Raw genomic sequence first — 17,153 nt, 5'->3', positions numbered from 1 at the left:
GACCAAAGAGAGTTAGCAGAATGCTTTTCCATCTCTTTGCAGCCCACATCCATTGTAAGGTAAACAGTGTAACCCCCACTACAAATCAAGCCTTAAAAATGAGGCCAGGCAGTGCCTGCAGTGGTAAAGCCACCCCACCTACAAAGCCAAACACTTAACTAAGCTCTGTGTCCCCATTTATTCATCAAGCATTCACTGAAGGTACCATGTTACTATTCGAGGCTCTGGGACAGAGCGGCGAGCAAGAATGAAACCGCTGCTTTCAGGGACCTGACATCCCAGGAGGGATAGCAGATACTCAGAAAATAATAAAATGTACACTGAATGTATAAGATAAGTGGTGATGAGTTAAGAGGGATGGGGGTGAGACAGGGAACAAGGTAAGGGAGTGTATGTATGTTGAGGGAGTGGGAGAGTTGCAATTTTAGAAAAGCATGTCCAGGTAAGGACTTCTTGAGAAGGTGGCATTCGTCAGATGACAATACAGTGTCTATTTCTTGGACCTGTAACGAAGATCGAAAAAGAAAATGCACAGATTCGTTAAAACAACAACAACAACAACAACAACCAAAAACAAAAAAACCTTCGATAGACCCACAACGGACCCAGGAGACCTCAATGGAAAGAGGCCCGCGTGGAGCGCACAAAAAGGGGAACGTTGGTCATAGCGGAACGGTGATCGAGGTGGAATTGCCCCAGACGCACCGGTGATCCCTCTGAAAATTGGCCCCGGGCGGAAATGTTCGCCAAGCAGTTATGCTAATCCCATAGGAACCCCTTACGACAGAGCGACGCTTCGCCCTGGATGTATGGTTACCCTGGCAACGACGCGCGCCGGGTGGGGAGGGAGCAGCGGCGGAAGGAGGCGCGCGGGCGGGGACGGAGGCGAGGCTGGCGGCGGAAGTNCGGGGCAGGCGGAGGCCCCGAGCCCCGTGGAGCCGCCGGAGCGGAGCCGGCCGTACGCCGTGCTGCGTGGGCAGAACCTGGGTGAGCGGCAGAGGGCCGGCGGGGAAGAGGGAGGGCGGGTGTGCAGGTGCAGCCCTCTGGAAAGGCTCGGCGCCTGGCCGCGTATCCAGTACGCTCTCCTTGTGTGCTGGTTGCGTGAATGGCCTGGAAGTCGGGCCCCCACTTCTCTGGCTGCGCAGGCCCAGGCTAGGCAACAAGGGTGGCTTAATGAGGAAGATAAGGAGGATTGCAGCCCTGTTTTACGGACCAAAGTGAAACTCAAAGAGATGAAGTTAACTGCCCACGTTTACACAGCTAGGGTAGCGGTATTGGAAGCCAGTAGTGATATCCCCTGCATTTCTAACGTTCTCGTTATGCCCCTTCACTCTTAGGAAAAGACCCAAATTAGTATGTTTTCCGCTAACCTAAAGAAATCCGAAGAGGATTTTTCCCTTTTATGGAAAAAAAAAAAAAAAAAGCAAAAAGTGAAAATAGCGTGGGGCGCCTCGGTGGCGCAGTCGGTTAAGCGGTGGACTTCGGCTCAGGTCATGATCTTAAGGTTCGCGGTTTCGAGCCTTGCGTCGGGCTCTTTGCTGACAGCTCAGAGACTGGAGCTGCTTCGGATTCTGTGTCTCCCTCTCTCTCTGATCCCCCACTCCCCCCCTCACACTGTGTCTCTCTCTCAAAAAAAAATGAATAAATGTTTTCAAATTTTTAAGAAAGAGGGGCGCCTGGGTGGCTTAGTCGGTTAAGCGTCCGACTTTCGCTTAGGTCATGATCTCGCGGTTCGTGGGTTCGAGCCCCGCGTCGGGTTCTGTGCTGACTGCCAGCTCAGAGCCTGGAGCCTATTTCAGAGCCTGTATCTCCCTCTCTCTCTGACCCTCCCCTGCTCACGCTGTCTCTCTCTCTCTCCTAGAAATAAAAATATTTAAAAAATTTTTTTAAGAAAGAGAAGAAGAAAATAGCATTCGGCAGGTTTTCTGCAATACACACCTCTGAGCAACGAAAGTGGCACCACCAAACTCCCTCCCTGGAACTACGCCCCGCATTTTAGCATCAAGCCGTTAGAGCTTTGAGATGTGTCTTGAGGTATCAGAAAAGCCTTAAGACATGTTATTTTTGGGGACTGGGAAGTTCAGAAATGATTCCGTGTAAATTAATGGTAATTGCTTTTTCACTTCGCACCATTTCTACTTACTAAAGATTTCATAGGCATACTGCCTTCAGAGATCAGAGAGCAGGAGAAACCCGTACTAGAACCTAGGTTTTGTGGAGCTTGAAACCTACCTTTTGGGAGGAGCTCTAAAAGACACGTGTACACACACATACATACATACATACATACTTACATACTCATGGTGTGTCTGGCTTTGAAAGGGGTCCTGGAGCTTAAAGCGTGGCCGACTTCTTCAAAGTCTTCCTTTTCCAACATACCTCATTGATGCATCTGATGCCACAATGAATCATTTTTGGATTATCTTGACTCCACATGAACTCCTATTGAACCACTTACTGTGTACCTAGCACTCTGCCGAGTGATTTCCATGTGCTCTGCTCTGTGGCTTAATCCTTTAGGAAAGAGTTTCTCCATCTTGGTACTACAGACATGTTGGGACCAGATNGATCTCATGGTTCATGAGTTCAAGCCCGGCGTCTGGGATCTCTGCTGACAGGGTGGAGCCTGCCTGGGATTCTCTCTCTCCCCTCCTCTCTCTCGGCCCCTCCCCCACTTGCACACTTGCTCTCTCGTTCACTCTCAAAATAAATAAACTTAAAAATATTAAAAATTAAAAAACAACATTAGAAAAAAAAGATGTTGAATGGCATCCCCAGCCTCTGCCCACTAGATGCTAGCTGCTAGAGCACACCCGGCTCCCAATGAGAATAATGAGAATATCTGTGGACATTACCAGATGGCAACGAGGGCAAAACTCCCCTGGTTGAGAAGCACTTCTGTAGAACAGTACTGTTCAGAGAGTGGTCTGCAGACTACTTATCTGCAAAGAGAGGACTATGGAAATTAAGTTTTAAGGGATTTAAAAAGTTGACGTTGTTGCAGCATCCAAGCAAGTAGAGACCTGGTGTCCCTGAGTTGTAATGCTTTGCAGGTCAAGGGAGCTGCTAATTAATCATGCACATAGTAATGGACTGGAACAGGCTAAAAGTTAACAAAACTAGTCCTTTACCACAGATGGTCTGAGAAACACTCCCCTAAACAGTCCTGTGCAGTGGGAATTTTCGTCTCCCATCTTTTCAGAGGAGGAAACAGACACAGAGAGATTGTGTAACTTCTGTAAGATCACACAGCCTGTCCATGATCTACATTGGGATTCCCATCTGGGAACCGAGTCTGACCCCAAACCCAAATTCTTGACCACTGTGCTGTGTTGCCTGTTTGAGGCATAATAACGGTTTTCATTTACCATGTGCATGTTATACGTTCACACTGTCGTTGGGTGCTTTTCATAGGCTACCATAGTTAGGTTTCAAGAACTCTGGTGGGGTGGGTTTTATTTGCCACATTTGATAGATGTAGGAAATGAAGCTCACCAATGGGAAGTAGACCATAAGAACGGACCTCAATAGCCCTAGATTCTGCCTCAGCCTGCCATTCAAGTGGCTAATACCACATGTAAAGTGTGAGAGACGTAAAGAGATGAAGAAGAGAATTTGTCAGGCCCCAAATGGATCGCCGTCCAAATGGATATCATGTAACTAACAGTTCATAATTTTAAAACCGTTTTTGAGATCCTAGTCTCCACTTCCGGTTTTTTCCCAGAGCGCTTCCAACATGTAAAATGCAAGAAAATGGCTTAAATAGGATAAGGCAACCTTGGGTTCAGTTGCAGTCAGAATCTTAGAAATTCATGGAAGTCAAGACTTTGAAAATAAGGGCAGGTATTTAGGAAACAAGGCTTGTTTTGGAGATATGACGTTAAGCTTGTATAAGTTGTAGGTTGTCTTTGTCACCTGTGTCTTTTCTTCCCCTTGCACACACATACACACACACACATACACACATACACACAGTTTTTAAATAATAACTGGGTCCAGTGCGGGGGCATTTTTGTAGGGGTCACAAAATAAATATTTTATTTAAATAAAACTGTGGTCAAATCTTGTTTTTCAGTAGCCACACTGGAGAACAACCACGGTCAGGCTCCCAACTGGAGCCTGGCATGGGCCCACGTACTTAAAAACAAATGTATGTTTGCTCGGTGAAGGTGACATTCTGAACTCTCCAAAGAGCTCTAAGGTAGTCTGATGGGATTGCCTTTCCCTTCCTTGGGTTGCTGGTTATGTTCTTTTTTTTTTTTTTTAATTTTTCTTTATTTAGAGAGAGAGCAAGAGCATGACGGAGGGGCAGAGAGAGAGAGGGAGAGAGAGAGAATCCCAAGCAGGCTTTGCACTGTCACCACAGAGCCTGACCCAGGGCTCGATCCCACAAACCATGAGATTGAGACCTGAGCTGAAACCAAGAATTGGACACTTAACCAACTGAGCCACCCAGGTGCCCTGGGTTATGTTAAAGCCCGTTCTTATGTCTAGTACTGCACCGATGCTCAACCCAAGTGGTGAGTTGGAGGCGCCATTTCTCACCTGAACTCTTGGAGGTTTTAGATGTGAAATTTATTCTCCAGAATGTAATAGGCTTGTGAAGTTAGTTCATTCCTTCTTGGCTCAGAAGGCATTGTCAAGACTCATCTAGATTGAAATGCTTCACTCTTTTTTTTCAATCCCCCAGTTTTTATGAATGGCTTTAATGTGGTTGGGGGGCACCTGGGTGGCTCAGTCGGTTAAGCGTCAACTTCAGCTCAGGTCATGATCTCATGGTTTATGAGTTCGAGCCCCACATTGGGCTCTCGGCTGTCAGCACTGAGCCTGCTTCNCCCTTGCCATCTCTCTCTCTCTCAAAAATAAATAAACATTTAAAAAAAGTGAGGAGCACCTGGGTGGCTCAGTCAGTTAAGTGACGGACTTTGTCTCAGGTCATGATCTCATGGTTCGTGAGTTTGAGCTCAGAGCCTGGAGCCTGCTTCAGGTTCTGTGTCTCCCTCCCTCTCTGCCCCTCTCCTGCTTGCGCTCATGCGCATGCGCGCACTCTCTGTCTCTCTCTCTCAAAAATAAAAAAACATTAGAAAATTTTTTAATTAAAAATGTGGTTGGGCTTTCTGCTTCTGTTCTTGTGCGCTGTACTCAGATGGTTCTCCGTACAGCGGCCAGAGGGATCTATTTTCCCAACTGAATCAGATCATGTCATTCTTTGTGTGCGGTCCTCCAAGTCACCGCAGATCCCGTTGCCTTCGTGGTCCACAAAGCGCTGCATGAACTGACTCCAGCCTTCCTCTCGCTTCGTTTCCTGCTTGTTTTCCTCCCTCCTCGGCCATGCTTGCCTTCTTCTGCTCATTGGCTTTCTGGGGTTGTCTGGCCCGCAGGGCCTTCCTTTGCTGGCCCTCGGGGCCGCAGTGCTCTCCCTGCAGGTCTTTGCATGGCCGCCTCCTTCCTTCATCAGGTCACCTTCTCAGGTGCTCTCCCTCCTTCCCTCCCTGCTGTTACCCAGCCTCCCCATCACTATCACATTCCTTCAGGCTACGTGAGATGCTCTTATTTACAGTTTCTGCCCCCCATGTGCCGAAACATCCCAAGAGAGAATCTGTTGGTGGCTGTTCCCACACCCCTGGCGCAGTGCCTGGCACTGAGTGGCACTGAGTGGCATTTGATAAATCGTCAGCGAACGGATGAGCCACAGAACCTGGAGCGGCCGTTAGGAGGTAACCTGTTTTCCTTTTGCAGTGTTGATGGGAACCATTTTCAGCATCCTGCTGGTGACCGTGATCCTGCTGGCGTTTTGCGTCTATAAACCCATTCGGCGTCGGTGACAGCCGAGCAAACCAGTTCTTCCACGAGTATTTGGGAAAAGAGCAAATTGTGTTGCACGTGGGTCATTGGAGAAGTGGGAATCAGAACCTTCCTGCTTGGAGATGACCTTCGGTCTGGACAGTGGGTAAATGTGAAATGATATAGAAAAAACAACTGGCAGTTATTTTTTTTCCTAACACTGTAATGCAAATAATTGGGTCTGCTGCTCAGTGTTTGTTTTTGTATCTGGCTGCACTCACGCTTGTCACAAGGAAGACCTGAAGCTCCAGGTGTCCGTGTGAAGATGGGGAACAGTGACTATGTGAACAGTGTAAAAACCACACGGGAAAGGACTGAATGTTTGAAAATATTCATGAGAAGTAGACTTAATGTGTAGACATTCCCTCCTTAAGAGCCATTTGGTCACAGTAGGGTTAAGAATCACATATGTTTTTAATAATACTGAGCTGGCCTAGAATGCTCTGGTTGCAAAGCCGTGTCAGCTGTGGGGAACGTCGGCTCCTCATGCGGCATCCGGCTCTGCACACACATGCCCCCGTTCAGGTCAGGGTCACATCACGTAGGCCCATGACCTCACGCACCCTTCGGCTGGGAGGCTTGGAGTCGGGCTGGGAAGGTTGCTGGTTGGCCTCCCTAAACAAGAGCTCCATCCCACCCCACACATGGATCTCCCTTGGGCTGCACTTAAGTCCTTCTAGGCGGTGGCAGCTTTTCAGATTTGGAACCTAAAAGAAACTCGGCAGGAAGTCTTTAGCCCTGGGTGAGGAGGTTCTTAACCAACAAGCGTGTGTTCATTGTAGGAGGCAGAGTGGCGGGCGGGTGTATTTGCACAAATTTAATTTTAACCTCGGAAACGCTGCTGTTTTGCACTGCTGAACTGGATTTTTTTTCCTCCTGAAATACTTGTGTACTCACAAAGTGGTTGTCAGTATTTATTTTAAGGGTGCTAAGTTTAATTTTTTTGTTATTAAATTGAAATGCTTATCTTGTACTTCCGTTCAGTCACAGCACTGATGTTTTTTAATGATCCGCACTAAATGTGAAATAGCTAACGTGGGATACTGTAACTGTTTGACTTAAGGATTTTGTTTGTAACCCTGACATTGAGCCATGAAATGTTCACTGTTCTGTGCTTTTGAGCAAAGCGTCAATTAAAATTAAAGAAAAAAATCTCACATGCTGTTTTCCTCCTAGTAATGATTTCCTAAGCGTCTAAAATGCTGGTGGGTGTTTGATTCTGATCTACTCAGGGAAGCACCGAGTAGGTACTTTTAGGTGAATTGTAAGTTTATATGTGAAATAAGACAGCTGCCCCAAGCGAAGGTATTATCTCAGAAGACTGGGCCGGAAGTAATCTCTCAGGCTGGGCCAGGGGTCAGAAAGACCTGGACTCATGTCCCAGCTCTAATTACAAACAGGCTTAACGTCCCCAGAGCCTCAGTTTTTTTCATCTGTAAAGTGATGTATACACACTTTATCTTCTTATAAATTATGGGGAAGATCAAATGCTGTGAAACCAGTGTAAGTAAAGGCGGGGTCACCACATTTGGCCTGTGCCATAAAAGACCGTGGTGATTGATTGACTGCAGTGGGGAGGAGGGCATGAGATTCTGAGACTGGCACTGACAGTGAAGTCCCAGGAGTGCACATCCCCACCTTGTCTGGAACGCTGTGTTTTGATATGCTATTTTGATGCCTAAAAATGCATAACTAATTTTTGGATTTTAAAGGGAAATAGTAAAAAGTTGGTAGGCCCAGGGTCCCTGGGGGGCTCAGGTGGTTAAGCGTCCGACTCTTGATCTCGGCTCCGGTCGTGATCTCACGGTTCGTGGGTTTGAGCCCCATGTTGGGCTCTGCACTGGCGGCACAGAGCCTGCTTGGGATTCTATCTCTCCCTGTCTGCCCCTTCTCTGCTTGCACATTCTGTCTCTAAAATTAAAAAAACAACAACAGGAAGGCCTGTAAGTCTGGTAACCTGCTGTTTGCTCAGTTATCACCAGCCAGGTTACAGTAGGATCATGTTCCAGCTTTCTGAAACAATCTTGCAATAGTTCTCCCATATACAAACCCAAAACCCAGCCTGCACCTTCACTCCCACATTACCGTCTGTTCAGTGTGAGATTGCAGGCTAAAGTCAGACAAAAAATAATCTTTATAGAAAGAGGCTTTTTACAGAGAGGAGGAAGAATACAAACCTCAATTCTGGGGGGGAGTGAATTTTACTGAAAACATTTATGCATCAGAGACTAACCACTAGTCCTTTTCAAGTGGAATTACTTTCTTTACCTCCATCTCTGGGAATACGGGGTGGGGCAGTAGCCCAGACCTCCAAATTGAACGGTGCCCTAAACACCTACTGTATACTCAGACGAATATTCTCTTCCTTTATATTAATCATAAAAATGATTTCTCTTAGTAAGCATTAATCTTAATTTCCTTTCTTTAAACATTTTTTGTTCATTTTTGAGAGCAAGTGAGCACGAGTGGGGAGGGGCTGAGAGAGAGGGAGACCCCGAATCCTCCAGGCTCTGAGCTGTCAGCACAGAGCCCGACATGGAGCTCAAACCCACGAACCATGAGATCATGACCTGAGCTGACGTTGGACGCTTAGCTGAGCCACCCGGGCACCCCTAATCTTAACTTCCTTTAAAATGGAGATGAAGAAATCTGCAAGCACTGCTTGGGACTTAGGGGCTCTGGAAGTCTTAGGGGTATGTTACATTTTTTCCAGCTGGCCCTCAGTCTTAAGTCCACACATTTCCAGACACAGCCGGTCCCGTGTGGACTCTGAGGCCCTTCCCGGTACTGCAAATAGTCCCGGGGAGACGCTGTCATGCACTTGGTCTCTGACGCCCTCTGGGTTCAGCAGGAAAGTGGTTACGGTAGCCTCTGTCTCCTGTCATAACTTACAATTTAGCTTCCCTGACCGATCCCTCACATTATACGTGGTGGCTGAGCGTGCTCCCGGAGCAGTGTCGAGAACTTTGTGGTCCTCAGTTCTAACACTGTCTTACAGGCCGAAGCTGCTCAGCTGGGCCCTCTAAGCTTTACTGAACCTAGAGGTAAAGAAACCCTTAGTTTTCTAATTAAATAACCCACAGTTACTGCATCTCTTGACTGACGACGACTGAGTTTTCTTTGTGCTGTCCTCCCACTTTGCCCCCACACTGGCTCAGTATTATTTTACCCCTAAAAGCAGAGCAGCTCCCTCACATCTTCTGGGAAACAGCAAAGCCTTGTTTCTGGAACCCAAACATTTTTTTACTGGTCGCTGCCCTGTTTTTGTTATAATCCCAACATAATTGGGTGTAGGATAAATCTGGAAGCCCTAACCCTCACCTCAACTTGTGAGAACACCCTCACCAGCACTTCAGCTTCCAGGGGAGAGTGTGTTCATTCAGTCACATGAGCGAGCTGACGCTGGCCTGGCTTCCTGCTCTTGTCCAGAGCCAGCCCTCCTCCCGCAGGATGCCTGGGGTCTGGCGCAGCCCTGGCACTGACTGGCTTTTAGTTACCGTCTGAAACGAGCAGCGTTGGGCATGTGGACGTCTGGCCGGAGTGGGAGGCTGGCGGGAGCAGGTCACCTTTGTCACATGCGCTGAGTATCGCAAGACATGCTCGTGCTCTGGCCATGTAGGTAACGGCCATGTGGGGCGTGGCCAGAGAAACCCTGTGCGAAGGAAAGAAGGCTCCGAGATGGCCTAGGGTACTGTGCGAGCGCCCTCTCGGGAAGCAATCTTTATTTGCGTTTTAAGAGAGTGGACACATACATGAAACACGCTGCGGCCGGTGGACACAACGCTCAGTCCCTTTTCAACTGACTTCCTGGGGAGCCCAAGACCTCAGGAAGCAGAACAATGGAATGCAAACACGGAAAGTGGTGACGATTCACCTCAGTGGGGAAACGCCGTGGCCTAAACGCAGCCATTCCCAAGAAGCGCCTTCACTCAGGGTGCACGCTGGGTGAACAGGGTGCCAGCTGCGATTTTGAAACGCGTGTGCTGCCGCGGTATACCGGCCTCGTGTGCGGAGAAAGTTTGGGTTGGACCGTGACAAAACAAGGCAGATGGTTATGTGCGATCAGAAGCACGGCTCTTGGTGACTCGGGACGTTTTACTGGCAACGCTCCCCTAGGACACAGACATCACTGCACCAGTGGTCTGTTCCCTTCCTATCCCTAGGGGAGCGCAACAGATCAGAAAGAGACGCACAGTGCAGGAGGCTATTGTTTACCGGGGGGTTTCAGTGCAGCCTGTGGGGATGAAGAGGGGGCCGGAGGGAGGGCACCCCCGGCTCTGTGCCCCGGGCTTCTTCCGGTGTGTCGTGGGATGGTTATTTACAGAAGGGTCAGATAAAATCGTTCACTACTAAAGGTATCCAAAAAAGGCCTGAGAAAATCTGGTTAAAATGTATAACCTTGTATTGCTACTGATGGGAGGAGTTGTCTTTATATCTTTTAAAAATAATAAAAAGATTCTGTTAAAAAATATATTTATCCAGAAAGATGCTGATTTGAACTCTAAAAAGCGATGCAGAGTCATCTTCCCTTGGGGACCCAGAGCTCCTCTCCTAACTGCAGGTCTACCCCTTCCTCTGTAGCGAGCCCAGGCCCGCGATGGGGCCATCCTAGGCCTCTGTGTGGAAAGCTTCCACGAGAGACGGCGTGAACACACCTGCTTCGGCTCGTGCTGTCCCGCTGGTGGCTGGCCCGCCCCATTCGAGAACAGGCCTCGGGCTCTCCTCGCTGCTCCTTCAGGGCCAGGATTAGCTGCCTTGGATTGAGCCTGGAAGATCCTGCTCTCAAAGGAACCACCTTTACAAATTCAGCTCAGACCCTCCGTAAGCGGAGCGAGGTGGTTTGGAACTATTGGTAATTTTTAAGGCGAAGGCAACATCCGTGGTCATTTGTATATCCTAATGTGATGCAAAGGGTTAACCCTAATCTAACACACATCCTGTACATGTCTCCTCTTTAACTGTAGCTGGGGGAGGAAGGAATGGAAGAAGGTGGAGATGGAGGAAAAACAGCGCTAAGTGTCCTAGAAACCCTGTATAAAGGTAAAAACAAAAGAGTAGGTCGGCACAGAGTATCCGTTTCTTTGGTGAACTGTAAAGAAGTGTCTCATAAATTCTCGTAAACCATGCTCTAAAAAGGCTGCTGCTCTCATGTATAAAAGCACCCTGACTCTGCAATAACTTGTTTGGTTATCACTCCTTGGTAAAAATTGATCTACAAACTCGCGGGGTTGGGGGTGTTGTCTAAAGCTGGTAGTAAAAAACGCGACCTGCAAGCCAATACATCTAATGGAAAGTGACGACCCTCTCCTCCCCTTAGCCTGGAGGCGGGGCCTGCCGGTCCCCAGCCCCCGTCCTGGGGGAGGGTCGTGGATGGGCCCCGGAGTCCCTGGTCTTGCACCTCTGAGTAAAGAAAGGGCAGCTGCCGTCTGCCTGCCGCAAACCTGCGGCCCCAGGCCCTAGTGACGCGCCGCCCTGCGGTGCAGCCCGGAACCTCTGCTCCGCGCAGCTGGGGGCCGGCGGGGGCAGGAGGGGCTACTTGTCAGTGAGGGACAGCTGCAAGACCTGCTGGAGCTCCGCCTCCTCCTCCCGCAGCCGGAGCTCCCGCTCCTCCAGCTCTTTGGCAGAGAGCTCCATGGCCAGCTGCAGGTCGCTGTCAAAACGGCTGGTCTCACTCGAGGCACCAGGGCACAGGCCTTCTGAGCTGGCAAGGAGGCTCTCCTGGATGGCCCTGCGGTAGAAGCAAGAAAGGGGGGAAAAGAAACCGATCAGCGGCGGCATCTATAGTTAACTGCACACCGAGCACCCCAGGCCCGGCACCTTATTGGCCCTCCCAGTGCACCGCGCCATTCAATCCCACAGAACTCTGCAGGCGTGGGTGCCGTGTGCAGGTGAGAAACCCGAGGCTCAGAAAGGCAAAGACACCCACCCAAGTCCACCCAGCTGCTAAGTGAGGGGGCTGGCAATAGAACCCAGATCTCTTTTAAAGCAAAACCCAAGTTCTTCCTCAACAGGCTTTCATTTATGCCTAGAGTATGTGAAAATACTTCATAAACTAAATCTTTCCAGTCTCTACAACCTCCTCCTTTAAAAGATCATCTACTCATCTCAGTAGCTGTTCCCCCAAAGCCTCAGCATTCCTAACAGTGTACAAACTTCCCACTGAGGGGATCTAAGACCCTGTGTGACCATACATTCTTTGCAGAAGATCAGAGCCATCAAAAAGCTATTTCTCAGGTGCCTTTCTGCTAATGGCACTGGCCTGGGACTAGCCAACAACTCTATCAACCGTTCCTGGAAACAAGGCTATCAAGAGTGTAGAGCTATTTTTAGCGAGTAACTGCCACAAGAGGAGGCAGGAGAGCCAACTCTGAAGCCTCCCATGCCGGGCAGGGTGCCTGTGTCCACCTCGCTGTGACCTTTGAGTGTCATGCCAGTCACCTCTCATACTGGGCGTCGTAGGCATCTGTCTGGCTGATCCCTCCATTCGAAGCTGGTCCTGAAAGTTCCTACAAAAAACAGATGTGATGGACATGAATACCTCCTAGAAGAAACAGGTGTCCAACCGATAAGGAAATGGAAGCGGCAAGAACAAAATTGGAAATGTTTACATGCCCACCATTGGTAGCACTGTGCGGAAAAATGAATAGGGAGTTGAGTTATCTCAGAAACATCACCTAAATGTCAGGGGGTATGTGATCTGCTACTGTAATTAACACCCACAGCCTCTCATTCTTGACACAAAACAATCGATCAAAAACAGCATTGGGCAGGGGTGCCTGGGGGGCTCAGTTGATTGGGGAGCCGACTTTGGCTCAGGTCATGATCTCACGGTTCGTGGGTTCGAGCCCTGCGCTGGGCTCTGGGCTGACAGCTCAGAGCCTAAAGCCTGCTTTGGATTCTGTGTCTCCCTCTCTCTGGCCCTCTCTTGCTCACGCTGTCTCTCTCAGGAAAAAAAAAAAATGTTAAAAATTAAAAAAAAAAATAGCATTGGGCAATGTTTAAATGAACAAAGGAGGTAATTCCTTTAAGCAAGATGACACTACATAATTCAATACTTGTCATCTTTGACTCTGGCTATTCCCCTTTGCAAAATTTATGATCAACAAGGTTTATGCAGGTATTAGGGGAAAAAATAAGCTCACTTATGGAGGGAAAGGAGGGTGTACTGGACTGACCGTGATGTCCAGGCACTGGATCCTCTGCCAGGAGGCCTCCCAGAGGGACTGTGCCAGCCCTGGGTGTGGCCCTTGGCCCAGCAGCAACTGAATGGTCCTAAGAAAGGAGCCATGGGAACTGGAGGTGGGTAGGGCTCACATTGCCCAGCCTCTGAGTCTCAAGCATTAAAACCAGAATCCCAAAAATCTGAGCTTTGACGCTGGAGGGTGGGGGCCCCTTTCAAAGCCTAGCTGAGCTGTGAGTGTGGGTGCTGGGGCCACTTCCCCAAGGAATTCCCACTCTGCTAACACGATGGATGAATGATGGAAGGAAATAAGAGACCAATGAACAGAAAGACAGACAGCAGGAACCCAGGACACAAGCGGAAACAGAAATGGCCCGACCCCTGCAGTGTCAAGGAGAGCCACAGGAGGGCAGGGATGGAAGGACTTGATGACAGCAGAGGGGACCGCAAGCCCTGGACTGTCACGGGCAGGGGAGACCTGGGGGAAGACTCCCCTGGAAAGGCAGAGGGCAAGTGTGCTTGTGCTGGTCTGCCCTCCCCTTAGCTAGACACTCTAACCGAGTTTGGGATTATACCTCTCATGATGGAATGAAACACTGGAGTAAAAAACAACACTTAANTTCCTGGGTTACAGGGCTGGTTCAGTATTCGCAAATCAATCAATGTAATGCATCACATTAGCAAAAGAAAGGNTGGTTGCATTTTTATACACCAACAATGAAGCAACAGAAAGAGAAATCAAGAATCTGATTCCATTCACAACTGCACAAAAAACCATAAAATACCTACGAATATACCTAACCAAAGATATAGGACATCTGTATGATGAAAACCATAGAAAACTTATGAAGGAAATTGAAGACAAAGAAATGGAAAAACATTCCATGCTCATGGATTGGAAAAATAANGCTGAGAACAAACTGAGGGCTGATGGGGTGGGGGGGAGGAGAAGGGGGGTGATGGGCATGGAGGAGGGCACTTGTGGGGATGAGCACTAGGTGTAAATGGAAACCAACTTAACAGTAAACTACTTTAAAAAACAAACAAACATTTAACCAAGAATCAGATGCCATTTTCATCACATGCTTACTGAGCAGCCACAGCACAGTGTGACTGGTCTTTGGCGGGGAGAAAGCTGGGACTCTAATCCACATGCCGTCTGAGGAGACCTACCAACACAGGGACAATATTCCAGAAAAGTACGATAGTGTGAACTGGCATGGACCTACTACGGTTTTAGCACTAGAAAACTAGCATACTCCGTCTGACATTTACAGGATTATTGGCTGCATGGGTGAACCTGAGGAGAAGGAATGTCTATCGGGAGACAGCCTGTGACTGTTCCTGAGGGGGCTGTGCAGATGGTGTCACGTGAGAAGCTCCTGTGGAAGACCAGGTGCAGAAGACATCCCTGTAGACGCAGTGACTATGCCACACTCGTTAGGTAGAGTGAGTCTCGCAAGTCAGCTAGAACCGGAAACCTCCCCGGCCCCGCCGCTTGCTCTGGGACAGGCACCTGGCTCCTGCTGGACTCCAGTAAACTCTGCTGGATGGCAAACTGCATTATCTCGTAATCTTCGTCTTGTAAATGCACATTTCTGCCGTTGTCTTGAACATGGTAAGACTCCGGAACTTCAAATACAGACTGATCAACCTCAAAGTTTGTGACCTGGGAAGCTGAAACACAAAGGGTGACAGTTCAGTACCTGGATCAGTAAAATAAAGTTCCACTTTATTTCTATAATTTAAAATTTTTTAAAAAATTATTTAATGTTAATTCACCCTTGAGAGAGAGCGAGAGACAGAGCATGAGAGGGGGAGGGGCAGAGAGAAAGAGAGACAGAATCTGAAGCAGGGTCCAGGCTCTGAGCTGTCAGCACAGAGCCTGACGCGGGGCTCGAACCCACATATTGTGAGATCATGACCTGAGCCGAAGTCAGACATTCAACTGACTGAACCACCCAGCCACCCCCCCATTTATAATTTTAAATTTATAGGGGTGCCTGGGTGGCTCAGTCGGTTGAGTGTCTGACTTCAACTCAGGTCATGATCTCACGGTTCATGGGTTCGAGCCCCACGTCGGGCTCTGTGCTGACAGCTCAGAGCCTGGACCCTGCTTCAGATTCTCTGTCTCCCGCTCTCTCTGACCCTCCTCTGTTCATGTTGTCTCTCTCTCTCTCACTCTCTCTCAGAAATAAATAAAACATTAAAACTATTTTTAAAAAATAAAAAATATAAATTAAAATATATAAAAACATTTTTAGTTTAAAAAATGAGAGGATTAAAATTATTAAAATCAAGGCTTGCTACTATGTAGCAAGAGAGATTCTGAGGAAGAATAACCTTGACAGAGAAAAGTACCAAAATACTGCCTTTTATTTTGGCTTGATTTTTTTTTTAGTAATAAAATTAACTCATAGTCATAAGAAAAATAAAGATCTCTCTCCTTCCACCCTCTTTCTCTTATTCCAAAGTCCTGAGGTAACCAGTGTTTACTTGTATGTTTTTTGAGGAATGCAGTGTGTGTATGTGTGTATACTTGGACACATCAAGATCTCTTGTATTTTTTCCTTTCTATGAAATATTGTAAACACATGAAAGAATGTCTGTAAACTAAAATAAAAATGATAATAAAATATCTGTATATCCCTCAATTAGGCCAATACACAGAACACTATTTTATCACAATAAAAAGAAAAGACAAAAACACTAAAAAAAAATTCAGTTATGTTTCTACAAACTACCAGTGAGTAACTAGAAAGTAAAATTAAGTAACTAATCCATTTATAGTAGCATCCAAAAGAATTTGGATGGAAGGCAAGAGAACCTGAGGAAATTTTGTGGGGTAACAGAATTATTCTACATCTTGATTATGGTGGTGGTTACACATATCTGTCAGAATGCACTGAACTAGGGGCACCTGGGTGGCTCAGTTGAGTGTCCAACTCTTGATTTTGGCTCAGGTCATGATCCCAGGGTCATGAGGTCGAGCCTCTCATCAGGTTCTGCACTGACAGCCTGGAACCTACTTGGGATTCTCTCTACCTATCCCCTGCTCACTTTCCCTCAAAATAAATAAAGTATAAAATACATAAACTAAGGGCTCCTGGGTGGCTCATGGCTCAGTCAGTTAAGCGTCGACTTCGACTCAGGTCATGATCTCATAGTTCTTGAGTTTGGGCCCCACACTGGGCTTTCTGCGGTCAGCACAGAGCCCACTTTGGATCTGCCCCTCTCTCTGCCCCTCTCCTGCTTATACTCATTCTCTCTCTCCCTCTCAAAAATAATATATAAATTCTTACAAAACACACTGAACTGTCACATTCATATACCTCATGGGAGCATTCATATACCTCAGTAAAGTTGGGTCTTAGGACTATGCTATCCTTTTCATACAAGTGGGCTCATATTTTACAAGTTGTTTTTTCACTGACTCTAAACGAAATCTAAACTTTTCTTTCATTCAGAGAAGAGATCTACTTAGGATACTCCAATGTCAAACAATAATTAGTTATAATAACTGAATGTATGTATGTGTGTATGCACGTGCACGTGTGTGTGTGTGTGTGTGTGTGTGTATTTTTAATCACAAAGCTCCAACTTTTTTTTACCTAAATCCGCCTGGGTCCCCTCCACATTTTGAGATCCAGTTTCTTCAGCAGTGCTACAGCCATTAACGTTTCCAAATGTAATCCGTGCATTTAAGACATGAAACAAAGGAATTTCTAACAAAATAAAAGCTTTTATAAATAAACGTTATGAGAATAGTAACAGCAGTCGTCATTTCCTGAGCGCTTACAGTGCTAGTACCATGCCAAGTACTTTTTATAAGTAGCACTTCACTAACATAACAACCCTTCTCAATACACAGGTGGGAAAACTGAGATTCAGAGAGGTTAAGCAACTTTTCCTAGATCGCAATGAATACGCCCTGAAGAACGTGTCAAGAATATGCCACTGTCCAAACCTGAAATTTCTTCCTAGGTGTAGGTGTTATATACAGTGTTACACATTCCAGTGCAGGCCCCAGAACATACTCATGGTGTCCACAGTCTTCCTCAAGAAACTATCTAATCTGATGCTCACCTGAAGGTTTGACATGGAAACAACAAAGGTGTCGCATTTTTAT

General features: G+C 47.4%; 2 protein-coding genes across 3 annotated transcripts in view; one reads left to right on the top strand and one right to left on the bottom strand.

The window, feature by feature from the left end:
* Positions 1–863: 863 nt before the first annotated feature.
* Positions 864–7,001, top strand: CUNH12orf76 (chromosome unknown C12orf76 homolog; the record flags this gene model as incomplete). Its single annotated transcript, XM_077774964.1, has 2 exons — positions 864–987; positions 5,740–7,001. Coding segments are annotated over 2 exons (210 nt in total), but the record flags the coding sequence as incomplete, so codon positions are not given.
* Positions 7,002–9,533: 2,532 nt separating this feature from the next.
* Positions 9,534–17,153, bottom strand: part of ANKRD13A (ankyrin repeat domain 13A) — a 33,077-nt gene continuing 25,457 nt past the window's right edge. For both annotated transcript variants that reach the window (XM_077775110.1, XM_077775118.1), the window contains 4 exons: positions 16,636–16,749; positions 14,541–14,701; positions 12,283–12,350; positions 9,534–11,572 (listed from right to left, as the gene is read on the bottom strand). In XM_077775110.1, coding sequence (XP_077631236.1) covers positions 11,377–11,572; positions 12,283–12,350; positions 14,541–14,701; positions 16,636–16,749 — 539 coding nt within the window. In that variant the 3' untranslated portion in view covers positions 9,534–11,376. The remainder of the gene's footprint in view (positions 11,573–12,282; positions 12,351–14,540; positions 14,702–16,635; positions 16,750–17,153) is intronic.

Source organism: Crocuta crocuta, unplaced genomic scaffold (genome assembly GCF_008692635.1).
Source record: "Crocuta crocuta isolate KB4526 unplaced genomic scaffold, BGI_CrCroc_1.0 scaffold313, whole genome shotgun sequence".
In the NCBI taxonomy this organism is placed as follows: Eukaryota; Metazoa; Chordata; class Mammalia; order Carnivora; family Hyaenidae; genus Crocuta; species Crocuta crocuta.
Note: the sequence above shows the minus strand (reverse complement) of the source record. Positions and strands in the feature narration are given on the sequence as shown.